Source organism: Macrotis lagotis, chromosome 7 (assembly GCF_037893015.1).
Source record: "Macrotis lagotis isolate mMagLag1 chromosome 7, bilby.v1.9.chrom.fasta, whole genome shotgun sequence".
NCBI lineage: Eukaryota > Metazoa > Chordata > Mammalia > Peramelemorphia > Peramelidae > Macrotis > Macrotis lagotis.
In genome coordinates this window covers 54,286,026-54,300,363 of record NC_133664.1, presented here as the reverse complement: position 1 = coordinate 54,300,363, position 14,338 = coordinate 54,286,026, and the positions used below count along the sequence as shown (strand labels likewise).

The window sequence follows — 14,338 nt, the reverse complement described above, 5'->3', positions numbered from 1 at the left end:
ATAACTATTAGTAGACACAAATAGTGTTGTCTATTATATAAAATATGACCCATGAACACAAACTTGCTCATTTTCATATTGAGATATCTTTTTAATAAGTTCTATCCATGTTTGGAAATTTATTTAACATTTATTAGTTCTGAACATAGCTAAGCAGAATAAATAGTTATAAGCCTTTTTTCTGCCAAGAGTTCTTCTCTAAGCCTGAATGGTTCATAAGTACTTTACTTAAATGTATTCCTTTTTAACTTTTTATTTAACTCTGTGTTAAGGTACCTTGACATGTGCATTAATATAAACTATTTGGAAGTAGATTGACTTTGAGTTTTATTCAATGATTCTCATTACTTAATCGAGCCCTATAGATATATTAGTTCAGATCAACACATGGGTTCATGTTTGTATATGAGCCAAAAAAAATAACATATTGAGAAGAAAGCAGTACAGTATGTTCCACATTTTGTTGAAGAGTAACTAAATTTTACTTTGTAGTGACTGCTTTGTTTGATTAGAGAAGCAGAGCTTTTAAATACCCTCTACTTGGCAGGATGTAAAATTGCTAAGCCCTCTATTTTATTACAAGGTAGTTTATAACTGAGAATATCCTCGGGAATGAATAAATAGATACAGAGAAAGGGCAGTGTACATTTATGGATATAAAATGATGTGTCTGTTTAAATCTGCTTTAATTTGAAAATATCCCAGAAGCTTTTCTATGTCATTTTTCCTTTCCTGAATATGTTTGGTTACTACCCATACAGTTTTCCCATCATGACAAAAAGTATTTTATTTTCATAAAATAGTCTTTATCCACATTAAATATCATTATGCACTTTAACATTGTAATACTCTTTAATTAGACCCTAGTAAAAAGGGGTGAAAAGGTGGGGAAGAATATTCATGTGTCTCATGGAACAAAAGAGTAATAGCATCCTATAACTGAAACATATAACAACTATAATTAAAAGATATGGGACAACTAGGTGGCACAGTGAACATCCCTGTGCATGGAAATGGCATCTCAGGTAAGGAGGTGCTGGGCACTGCTCTAAATGTAATCTTAATCTAATCTAATCTAAAATAAATTTCACTTTGTTTTTCCCTTTTAATTTGATTTTATGAGAATTTGTTGTGCCTGCAATGATTTTTGAAGATGTTGACTCTTCCTGCAATAACTACTAATTTAATATTATTTTGGCAGATAATGGATTCATACCTGATACCCTTCTGGAAGATGTGATGAAAGCTTTGGACCTTGTATCAGATCCTGAATAGTAAGATAATAGAAAATTAAAATTTTTATTTAACCATAAATAAAATTTCCATTAAAGTAAAATATATCATCATTAATTATGTTATTGATAGGAGTTAATATCCATATGTATAAATGTTGGTAAATAACATTCTAAAGAAATGATAGATTTGTATGAAAATGGATAAAATAGGAAGAAAGCTTTTGGTACCACATTTAACCAAAAACTAGCTTTCCTGTTAATATGTTAATACTTTTATTAGGTATTTAAAAGAATGTGATTAAAAAATTGGGTTGTTTGGGATTTGTTTGTTTGGTTTTTGAAATTACAAAGTAATTTTTCTGTTAGCTACCAAAACTTAATTTTTGAATTTCTTACTATTTTTCTATTTTGCCATTTTGAATCTGGTTTGGGCAGCTTTGGAGAAAATTTTAAGTTTCTTATATTATAAATATAGGAAATGTATATATGAAATATATAAACATAAATAATGGTGCTTTCTTTCAATAACCAGCAACCCTATATATTTAAAGCCAGTGAAAGATATTGAACACTTCCAGATAATTAAGTGATCTAAATCCTTTGACTATTCATTTTTCATTATTTTCTTGTTCTCATAGTCTTGGTATTATATAGAAGCACTTATCACATATATAATAGCCTCCTCTAAAATTTTTTTTTTTTACTTTTTGTTTCTCCTTAGGAATAATTTGCATTTTATTATACTAAGAGAGTAAGAGAGTATCAGTCATTCAAATATGAAACCAATTCTGGAAATTTGACCAGTTTCTTCTGAACAATAACATGAATGTGAAGTTCTAATGCTTTTAGGTTCTGCACGTTTTTCATCTGACAATAATAAAACAAACATTAACATGAAAAGTAATGTAACAAGGAATTTCAGCATAAGTAACATAAACAATATTGGTATTCACAGTCCTGTTCATGTTTTTTAGATGAATTTCAGATGTGATCTCTTTGAAAGTATGTAGCTATATATAAACACTTATAAACTAATCAAGTCTAAATTAATATCTCAGAATCTTATCACATTGAACTATGATTTAGTCATTTTCAGTAATTAAGCCTAGGTGGACAGGTTTATAACATAAAGGAGATGTCTGAAGGAACTCAACTATTGTAGCAAGTGGTTGATGGTGGGCTTATCAGGCTTCCTCTCAACAAAGATTGAACTAATTTTAAAGAATGAGACTACATTATAGAAACCTATTACTTTGGAGGAGAAAATTGGACTCTTGTCCTTTTGCAATTGTTGCTTTCTTTGCCTTCTCCAGTCATCATCCCCACTCCCATGTGTAACTTAATTTTAAAATTAATGCACATGTTTTACTATAATATTTGGTAATAACCTTGCTGTATGAAGAAGACAACAGTGACCTGTTTAAATCATTTTCTAATTGTAGTAAGGGGTTAAATTCAAAGGTCCTTATATCCACTGTGGATATAACTAGTATTACAACGTTTGTAAAATAATTGAGGTATTAGAATGATTTGAAGAGGGTTTTTTTAAAATAGGCTTAAATTCATGAGTCTGTCCTCATAAGCCTCTTAGTCAAACCAGCAGGTAGTAGTAGGTCAGTAGACTTAGTAATCTCAGACTCATTAGGTGGAATATGATGTTCAAGTCCTTTTCTTTTTAAATAAGACAGTAGGTAATTTGATATCCTTAGTTTATATACACAAATACACACACATACACACAAATATATTTGAAGGACATAATAGAAGATTTATAATCAAACTAGTGTAATATTTTTATGGTTTGGTATTTCAAATTACTGACTTTAAAAAAGATTTGAGGGGTGGCTAGGTGGCGCAGTGGATAAAGCACTGGCCCTGGAGTCAGGAGTACCTGGGTTCAAATCCAGGCTCAGACACTTAACAATTACCTAGCTGTGTGGCCTTGGGCAAGCCACTTAACCCCATTGCCTAGCAAAAACCTAAAAAAAAAAAAAAAAATTGAAAATCAGGTTTGAAAAACCTCATCGTATAGGGCAGCTAGATGGCACAGTGAATAGAGCACTAGCCCTAGAGTCAGGAGGACCTGGGTTCAAATCCACCCTCAGAAACTTTTAAAAAATTACCTAGCTGTGTGACTTTGACCAAGTCATTTAACCCCATTGTCTTAAATAAAAGAAAAATCTAATCGCCTGCCTTTTACCCCACTTTCCTTCTGTCTTCACCCCTTAGCAATGTTCTCCCTCCCCAGTAGATAAAACTCACCATAAAACTATAACAGTGGGGCAAAACAAATGCCATTTGTCTTCAAGGTCTTCTCCTACTTACCTAATATATCCTATCATGTTTTTGTTTCTGAACTAAGTAATTCCCTTTTTTCCACACCAGAATGTTATAGGTTAAGATTTTCTAATTTTGGTTCTTGAAAGTGATCTTGTATAAGTATTTTTTTACAATCATATTTTCCTCCAGCATTTGGTAAAGTTCAATTTTTTTTTTATGAAGAACTCACTTTTATACACCACACCCACAACAGCCTTGTGAACTAGTTAGTATAAATATGATGTCCTCATTTTTATAACTAAACAGTAGTGGCTAAAGTATAGTCAAGGGAACTTATTGATCAAATGCAAACCTTTATTTCACAGATAGAGAATTAAGGCCTAGAGAAACTGACTTGGTCAAGGTTACAGAGCTAGATACACAGCCAGTAACAAGATCTCAAACTTCAAGTCCAGTGTACTTTCCACTCTGCCGGGCAAGGAGGAGCGGGGGCTGAAGTGGTGAATGTTTTTGTGAATAGATGAAGATGTACTCTTATAATGACATTTACCTCTACAAAAATTTTTTCTTTAAAAATAGACAGAAGAAAGAAATTCCTCCTAGCAGGGGGGCAGTGCCATGGATCTAAGTTTATAAACCCTCAATTTTAAAATGACTTTTCCTAATATGGAATGAACCTTCAAAATTATCTTCACAATTTAAATTGTAAATAGTAACAGATTACTCTGATTTAAAAATAACCACATTCTGGCAAATCAAACACCATTGCTATGTATTTGTCATTAAGGTTCTAAAAAGAACTGCTCTCAGAATTTTTGGCAGTGAGATGTGTTGTAATGCCACATATTTTAATGATGTAAGAATTTAAAATGTACCAGTACCCTTATTGTTTCTGTATTTCCTGATATTGTTATAGTGTCAACCTCATGAAGAACAAATTAGACCCAGAAGGACTAGGAATCATCTTACTGGGTCCATTCCTCCAAGAGTTCTTTCCTGATCAGGTAACATAAGGAATTGTGTTAGTTGATTCCTAATATGTTGAGATCCTCAGAGATCATGCTGGTAATTTTCCCACACGTTTAAAATTATCCTACTACCTATATAGATTCTGTGTAGGTCAAGAAAGCTCTTTTCTGTTAAAGCTTCTCACAGTAAGAGTGCATGTGTTTGTGTGTGTACATACTTAAATTACATTATATTTAATGGGAAGATTGTTCTGAGTTCCAAATATTTGTGTATGCTCGGTTAGTTTTGAGAAAGAAATTGCTATTTTATACTGCTCTTGTTTATTTTGTGATTAAAAATAGCATGCTTCATAAAATACTAAAAATACATTAAAGCATGTTAAATCCCTGCATAAGTAGAATAAAAGTGAATTCTACTCAATCTGAGACTCAGTATCATCAGCCAGGTTTATAATCAGCCAGTTGGCAGCCAGTCTCCTTGTGCCAATTCCCAGGACCTGGAATCTTTGGAAACTAGATGATCTCTTTGTCAGAAAGAAAGCCAAGAGAGCAGGTGGTAGGGACTCCTTCCAGGACTCTGAATCTTATCTCTTAGATGGGGGCGGGGGGAGGGGGGTACCTAGGGAGAGATTGTCACCTTGGGGATGCTTTAGCTGTTATCGATCCTTCCCTACTCAGTCTCCTGAGGTACTGAATTCTGGGCAAATTCACTCTGCTCTCCTATAAATTCTTCCTTCTCCCTTCTATAATGTAAGATTGTGTCACTTAACAGTTACTCAGTTACCTGAATATACCTAGTTCCTTTATTCCCCAAATAATAACACAATTGTAAGTTGGAGTTAAGTGCTTTTACAAAATTACCCATATCATTTCCACCACTGTTATATAAAGGAGATAGCTGCCAAATGGAAAATAACCCAGTAAAGAAGGGGAAAAATGTTAAAGATTTAACTGCAGTTTAGAAGAGTTTAAAAGATTTTTAATTGTTAATCCTGTGTGTCAGATTTGAACACTTGATCTAAATTATAATAAATATATAATAATCTAAATTATAATTTATCACTCCTAAAATGATAAATAGTATTATGGACATAAAATTTGATCATTTTTTTTAAAATGACTAGACCACACACTTTGTAAATCTGCAACCGCCACAGAAATTTGGGAAAGGAAAAAGAATGAAGTTTTTTTTAATAGAGTTCAAATTCTAATCTATGGATTGAAAATAATCTTTTGCCGTTACTTAATGGAGGAAGATTGCAAAAGTATTTTCCAATGAATTCCAGTCTTAAAATATAAATACTTAACTCTTAGGTTTCTTAAATACATAACATCATATTCTTCCTCAGCTTTCTTTTCTATAGTTGAAATAATGATCTGATTAATGCATTTCAGAAATGCTTTCAATAATATTAAATTTTGTGTGTTATCCTATTGGAAAAATCCACAAAGGAAATTAATTTTTAAAATTTTTTTAAAAAAGATATACTACTTAATATCATTAAATTGTATCCTGTTTCCAAAAAAGTATTGGGGGCGTGACTTTGTGAGTATGGGTGGGTGTGTTTTGTATTTAGAAGTGGGTGTAAGGCAAAAGTATATGCTTAGGTGTGTTTTTTTTTAATTATAGTTTAGCACTGTCAAATAACATATATTAGATCACTTTGTGCAACATAGTCCCTATACATTTTCCTGTTCAAATGCTGTCATCACCTCACAAGCTATATACAACAGAAAATACCAAGAAGTCAGGCGAGAGTTTGCCTCCAGCAGAAGCTCACAGTTTCTATGTCAGGCAGATATATAACAAGACTAGAGGGGAATAATCACCCAGTGAATACTTCAAACAGTTGCCATGGAACAAACAGTTGAAAGGAAGAAGAAATCACTTCCCAGTGGTCAATGGACATTTCCTTGAGGATGTGGTATGTGACCTGGGTGTTGGTAGCCCTAGGGGAAAAGGGATGAATATTTCAGTTGATGATCTGGTTTTAGAAATTTTGAAAATTATGAAAGCATTTTTAAGGGAGAATAATACAATAAATGGCCTGGAGCCAAGGGTTAATGAAAATTAATCATTGAGGGGGGGCTAGGTGGTTCAGTGGACAGAGCACCGGCCCTGGAGTCAGGAGTACCTGGGTTCAAATCCGGTCTCAGACACTTAATAATTACCTAGCTGTGTGGCCTTGGGCAAGCCACTTAACCCCATTTGCCTTGCAAAAACCTAAAAAACAAAAAAAAGAAAATTAATCACTGAAATAAAGACTAGAGATGTAGACCAGAGAGTACAGAAAACCAGGTAAACAAATTTGGTCTCTGTCCTTTAGGCAGCAGGGATTAGTCACAGGTTTTTACAGGGAAATTAGGATCAGTTTGGAAACCACATTCTAGATTGCCTGTAGAATAACATTTGAAGTAAAATTCTTAAAATTCTGTCATTCTCTCTTTGACACTTTATTTTTTTATTGTAACTGCTAATCAAGATCTGACAGCCTTCAAGGGACATTCTATGCAGAAAGTCCAAAGTCTGTGCAGTGGAAAGAGCACACAACTGCAGACAAGTCTGGATTTCTGAAAACAAGTTATTTAGAAGTGAATAAAATTCTTGGGTACACTTTTCTAGATTCATCTCTTTTAAGCCTTTTCAAGGCTTGATATTTAAAGTGCAGTTAATCATTTGAAATAATTTGATTTGTGATTTAAATATGTAACGATACCTCATTTGTTATAGGATTCCAGTGTGCCAGAGTCATTTACTGTATACCACTACAATGGATTAAAGCAGTCTAATTATAATGAAAAGGTATGATTATTTAAATAAATTATTTTCAATTAGGTTTGTGGGAGAAGTATTTGAGGACATCAGTATCATAATAACCCCTACATTAGGCTATAACCTCAGAATTATATTTATTTTTCTCTTTGTTGTTATCCATGACATCTTTTGCAGATGCCATGTTCTAGTATCAACAGTGAATCTAAATTGGTTTCAGATTTTGAAGCATTATGTTTCATTGTCATAAAATAGTCTATGTTTAGGTGTATGTTAATATTTAGGATGTGTTTTATGCTATTGAATCATCATTATGGTTAGTCACATGATATGACTTTCTGATTAATATATAGATTTTTTAAAAAGGTTTGAAAGTAGAAAATTGATGCTGTTTAAAGATTACAAGTAGCACATTATTGCCAAGAGCATTCTTTTTTTAAATTCAGGATAGGGAACATGTACCACACAAAAACTGACCCAATTGGATTGGTTTGGAAATTGATTGACTCTTTTTGGTGAAATCTGGAGGGGAAAACTATACTTAAGTACTAAAACCAAAGTAGTGTTCATGATGAATCCATAATCCTTTATCATCCATATGAACTCTCCCTTCTCCAGACCAAATCATGGGCTCTCAGTGCCCTTTCATATGATGTAATTTTTGTTCATGTCTTTCTATAAACCCTCGAGAAAAGATCTATTCAGGGACTTCTTTTGATCCTTTTAATATATCTTGGATATCAGTAAAGTACCTTTTATCTCTCTTCCTATTGTGACCAACCCACCTTTTTGTCCACTCATGGATGTCCTTCAGGTCACAATTTCCTTATTGGGTCTTTTCATTACCTTTTATAAACATATGAAGGGACTAGTAAGCAAAGATTATTTTCACTTACACTTAGAGACTTAGGTGATTTGAGTTTCTGTTCATGTGAATATATATATATATATATATATTTTATGATCTATACTAGGAAAGCTTGGATGTTATTTTGTAATCTGAATGCTTCATTCAAAGTTTTATGATTTACTTTGTACTTTTTCACATGAAGCACTTTGTAGTCACGAATTAGTTATCCCTGCAAGGCAGGTCATATGTATTTTCCATATTTTATAGATGAGGCAACTAACTGAAGGGACATTAAGTGACTTTCCCCAACCACCACCACCACCACCATGTTCATGCAGAACAAAACATGAAAACTGAGTCCTGGACTCCCAAGAGTCCAGGAGTATACGTGGTCTGTTCACCAACACAGTTTCTCTCTACTAAGTCATGTCGGCTGTTCCATTAACAAAAAAAGGAGCGATCACAACAGGCGACAGATATTGACATATTTTAGAATGGAAAGCTTATAGAAATTGTTCTCAAAACACCTAGCCTATTAAATCTTGGAGGTATAATCTGTGAATGAACAGGTTAAAGGAAAGAGCTAATAAAGGTGAGATTAACTTTTGTTAGAGTGGGAACTTATGGTAGATTGGAGGAAGTGAACAAAGGAGTTTTGAACTGAATGAATAGTAAGGCGAGTTCTTTATGAAAAAGAATTTTGGGGGCTTATAAAAATTCTAAACAGCATTCTTTATAGTTTTTCATAAGTTCAATTTGAGAGATAAAAGAAAAAACTTAAATCTTAAAGGAAAAACAAACAGAAGAAAACAAGTGTTTTAACTAAAATTAAAATGTATATACATCTCACCTTAGAATATGTCTCCCAGATTGGCTAGGTGGCACAGTGAATAGAGCACCGGCCTTGGAGTCAGGAGTACCTGAGTTCAAATCTGACCTCAGACACTTAATAATTACCTAGCTGTGTGGCTTTGGGCAAGCCACTTAACCCCATTGCCTTGAAAAAATCTAAAAAAAATAAAATAAAATAAAATATGTCTTCCAAAAGCTTTAAAATAGAATAAACTTGTGCCTCATTCCCTAATCAAGTGGCATAGAACAAGACTGTAGTTTATTTAAAATAGTTCTATTGGAAAGACCCATTTGAGCTAACAATTTGTTCTCTAAGTTTTTATAGTTATGTACCATCATAAATATTTTATGCAGGTTTGTATTGCAGTAAAATGACTGATCAATCAGAGGGTTTCAAAAGTAAGATTTTGAGAGTGCCTTGTATTAGCCTCTGCCATTTTTTTGCTTGATATAGTATACTTTCAAAGAACGTAATTATTACATTCTTGACTCTTATTCATTAATGTTAATCATTATACCTGCACAAAAGAAATATAAATTAAAGATTAACTTTTCTTGAAGCATAAGCATTACATTGTTTAGAAATATGTACTTAGGTTAATAGTCTTGTTATTAGCTGATATTTCTTAATAGAGAAAATAATGTAAAGCACTGTAAGAATCTGTTTAATGAAGAAATGAAAAATTGGGTTAAATATTTTCTTTTGCTTCACATTTAGTATCTTATACATTAAGAAGTTCAAGCTTTTTATCAAGCCATCTTTCTTTCTATGATAATACATACATGTGTATGCATATTTTAGATCTATACAGGTATATACATGTATGTGCATTTATGTAAAAATGCATACATGTAAATATATTCTGACTGCTATTCCCTTCCATACAATTCTCTTTATTCTTATGTATCTTCCTGACATCCTTTTTTCCAGTTGATTTTTTAAACATATTCACCTATTTACTCTGTTCTTCTTTTTATATATATATATTTTGGCTAAAATTTGTAGAAGTATGGCCTAGTAGAGAGAGAGCACTGACACTTATTAGCCTGTATGTCCCAGGCAGTTTTCTAAATAAATTACAACTGATTGCTGATTGACATCAATAGAAGTTTGCAAACCTATAATCCTCCATGTTAATGAAGTCATAGGTCCATACCCAAAGCAAAAAAAAAAAATTAAAATTATAGATGCATTTATTGAAGCAACAGATGATTTCTTTTTGCTAAAAGGATCCAAGAGCTCCCATTGAACTTCATGACATTGATGGTTGGGGGAAGGGAGTTTTCAAAAAAAAAAGCCTTTCAAAATATATCAGTGGTTACTGTGTAAATGTCCAGGTTTTGAAGCTTTTGGTTCCATATACATGTAGCTTATAAACAGAATTTAAATAGGGATCAAATAAATGGAAAAAATTCTTCATCTGAGGCATTCTTTCTGGATAGGCCAAAATTGTTTTGTGTATTTTTTATGAGATCATATATATATTTTTAACTATTAAACTAGAACAAACCCAAAATTGTTTGTGTGTGTGTGTGTGCGCGTGCGCGCATATGCATTTCTCTTTAATTCTAGATTTTCCCTGTAAATTGATCTCAAATGCACACTCATTCTGAAGCTTAAGAACAGATTTTTCACTCATAATTCCTCCTGAGGTAAAATAAGAGCTAAGGTTTTGTATCTAACCCTAAAAATTTCCTAGATCCCTCATGGGGTTTCTCTTAAACATGTAGACTAAACCTGTAAGTGTCATCTTTGTTTAACAGGTCATGTATGTTGAAGGCACAGCAGTTGTTATGGGCTTTGAGGATCCTATGCTTCAAACCGATGATACACCAGTTAAACGCTGTCTCCAAACCAAATGGCCCTATATAGAACTTCTTTGGACCACAGAACGTTCTCCCTCGCTAAACTGATTTGCTCAAGTGTTTATAAGGAAGATGGTACATTCAAATACTTATTTGAAGGGTTGAAAATATGGAAGGTAGATGTAAAATATTACACTTCGGCTAAATGAAACTAGACACTGGTATCACTGATAAATTGTACATAATTTTAAAACACTTTTTCAGTGTTTGGGATATATTTAATTTATATTTCTTTTTAAATGTCTTCTGTTAAAGTTTATCATTTGGGGCCATTGTGACATTGACAATAAAAATTAATTCTAAGATTTAAATAGAATATATTTATTTTCAGTCCAGGATAATTTGCCATTCCTCACAGGCAGATTATAAATGTCCAGGACTGTAGTATCTGCAGACTGGATTTCAAAATTGAAAACTATATTATTACATTATAGTGCCTAGGAAAAATTGGAAAAACTTCACTTCTGCTTGTATTTTTGATTCCTCCAAGCATGTTTTATTTCTTAAATAATACTGGCTTACATCATATCATAGCTCAGCCTCAGCACTAAAATCATAAAAGTTTTGCTTTTTGGTATTTCTTTTCTAAAATCCCTTTTTAACTAAGTAGCTTGAACAAATGTTGGTCAGATGGTACACTTCAGAAATATTCCTATGTAACATAAATCATCAATTCTGTCCTCTGACAGTTGTCTGTTGCTTTGGCTTAATTATCTGGCATGTTGAAAGGCAGAAATTAAGGGGATGGTGTATTAATTTATTCAGAGATGTAAGAGAGGAACAAAAAAAAATTTCAACAGAAAAAATCTGGTTCTCTAATTGTAATTGTTCACTTTTATTGTATTGCCAAATACTCTTCTGAATTTGTCCCAACAACAATGTAAGCCAGCTTTCTTGTATATTTGTAACTGTGTTAACTGCATGAGAACATCTGCTATCACATATTACATTATTTATTATGATCCTAGTTGATGGCTCTAAATAAACAAACTTTTTTCCTGAACTGTAAATAATTTCTTTTACACTACTTATCCAAAATGAATATTTCTTCTAACATTCAGATATGTTAATACTATCTGTCTTACCAAGTAGTAGAGCTCATAACCCAACAAAAATACTAAATGAACCAATTCCAGAAGTCTAGACTACACAGGGTCTGATCCTCTAAGAAGATGTTCCCGGGGCAGCTAGCTGGTACAGTTGGATAGAGCACAGGCCCTGAAGTCAGGAAAACTTGAGTTCAAATCTGACCTCAAACTCAATAATTACCTAGCTTCATGGTCTTGGGCAGCTCGCTTAACCCCACTGCCTTGCAAAAACCAAAAGAAAAAAGAAAATGTCTCCACTCTGCAGAAAAAGACCCACAGCAATTAACATTTTTATTCAAGACTGAGTAGTTCTGCCATGGACCATATTCTTTATTGACCTTCCTGACCAACAATATACTTGATATTCTAAAAAGGTCTGACAATAACAATAATACCAGTAGTTAATATTTATATAGTGCCTTGAGGTTTGTAAAGCATTTTACAGATGAGGAAACTGAGGCAGACAAAAAACCCTTGTTTGATCACACTTGAGTTAAGTCAGTAAGGCCAAATTATTTCAGGCTCAGCTTGCCACCAAGGAGAATTCATATTTTTAAACAGCCTCATTCAAATGATCTTAATTTGTATATAAACCCCTAAGGCAAAATGTTTAGTTACTAGGACTTGGTAACATATTCAACCTGTAAGCAATACTTTTTTTTTTCATTACTCTTGTTCAGTTAGGAATTATTAACACCTGCTGTTTATGCCAGGTCTTAATTACCTCTCACTTACATGACCTCTAAACCAAACCATTTTATATACATAATTTACCCCCTCCTTATGGATAGTTCAGATAACCTCACTGCTTGAAAATCCCCAGTGGCTCTTCTCTGTTCCTTTTGGAATAAAGTCCAGACACCCTAACCTAGTAGTCCAAGTTCTTCATAATACAATTTCAGTTTACTTTACAAGCCGCTACTACAACACTTCACAAAAAATAAATAAATAAAATCCTAATCCAGTGGAACTAAGATTTTCTAAAAACATTCCACACTTTTCCTTTTCTAAGATTTATGTGCATATCATTCCCTATACCTCAAGTAGTCCCTCTCCCCTCTCCCCTCCCCCATCCCTACTTCTGCCTATTGAAATCCTTTCCATGCTGGGAGGCACATCTCCAAAGCCACTTCCTTCATTAACCTATCTCTGAGTTGCCCTAAGAGAAATGACCTCCCTGCTCCATCTGGAAACTTGCAGCATCTTATTTATTCCTTTTTTTTTTCTTTTGGTAGTCTTCTAGATTCCAAAGGTAATAAATATAATATTTGTGTATAATATTTAATTTCTTCTATTACTTCAAAAGCAACTTGAAAACAGGGATCAAACCTTCATCATTGCATTTTCCTCACTACTAAAAAAGAGCAGCAACTAAATTTTAGATGGATAAATGAACGAAACTTAAGCATTCAAAGTTTGGGTCCAGAGAAACCTACAGACTTTTGTTTGCTTTCAAAGCTATGAATAAATCTGAAATCTGTCTAGCAGATGCCTTAACTGAGATTTTTTTTGTTTGCATTAATTTGGAAAACATCTCCTATGCCTGAGTATAGTACTATACTTACATCTGGGTAATATGTAGTTTAGTTCTAGTTTTGACTATGTTCAACCAAATATAATGGCAATACTTTGCTCTTAGAATTTCTCTTAAATAACCCAGTTCCAAGTTGGACTTCAGTACCTTCTTGCATGAACACAGGGATGAAGAAAGGGATTCTGAAGGTACTTTGGAAGGTTTTAGAATTTTAAATGAAGAAAAGTAGAAATATGATTTTTGGAAAGAACTTCAGTTGATTGACGATAGAAGAGTTTAGGTTAGGGAAGAAGGACTCAAGCAAGAACTCTAAAGGGGAAGGGGAGGAGCGACATTTTCCAGGATAAAATGAAATACCCAAAAAAGGAGAAGGAAAAGCTAAGGGAGTGGGGGGAAGGGATATTTTGTAAATATTTACCATGTGGCATGGACTATATTAGTCATTGTACAAATTTAATTTGATCCTCCCATCAACCTTATGAGGTAGGTGTTATTTCCACTTTACAATCAAGGAAACTGAGGCTTAAGAATGGTTAAGCAACACCCTTGGTCACAAAACTAGGAATTGTAGGAGGTTGGATTTGAGCACATCTTCATAATATCAGATCCAGTACTCTATCCATTGTACCACCTTGCTGCCTTTGTACTAGTCAGTAAATATTTGGTGAAAAACTACTATGTTCTAAGCATTGGAGATACAAATAAAAAGAAAGACAGTCCATATCTTCAAGGAGCTTATAATCTAATGGGGAAGACAACATATAAACAGAAGTTAAAAGGTGTTGGGGGGAGGGGAAGAGACAGTACCAGTGCTAGAGTATGAAGTCCACAAAAAAGTATAGCTGCTGGGAAAAGTGGAGAAAACTGTATTAAGCTCCTCATTAAAGGCCCT

At 33.2% G+C, this 14,338-nt stretch overlaps 1 protein-coding gene across 4 annotated transcripts in view; it reads left to right on the top strand.

Annotated features, from left to right (window-relative positions):
• Positions 1-11,827, top strand: part of MINDY3 (MINDY lysine 48 deubiquitinase 3) — a 91,086-nt gene extending 79,259 nt beyond the window's left edge. For 2 of the 4 annotated variants that reach the window (XM_074192921.1, XM_074192922.1), the window contains 4 exons: positions 1,202-1,274; positions 4,432-4,519; positions 7,215-7,286; positions 10,723-11,827. In XM_074192921.1, the coding sequence (XP_074049022.1) occupies positions 1,202-1,274; positions 4,432-4,519; positions 7,215-7,286; positions 10,723-10,872 (383 nt within the window). In that variant the 3' untranslated portion in view covers positions 10,873-11,827. Of the gene's footprint in view, positions 1-1,201; positions 1,275-4,431; positions 7,093-7,214; positions 7,289-10,722 lie in introns of those variants that run through there. The other 2 variants (XR_012469955.1, XR_012469954.1) reach the window with 2 other exon arrangements.
• Positions 11,828-14,338: the final 2,511 nt, after the last annotated feature.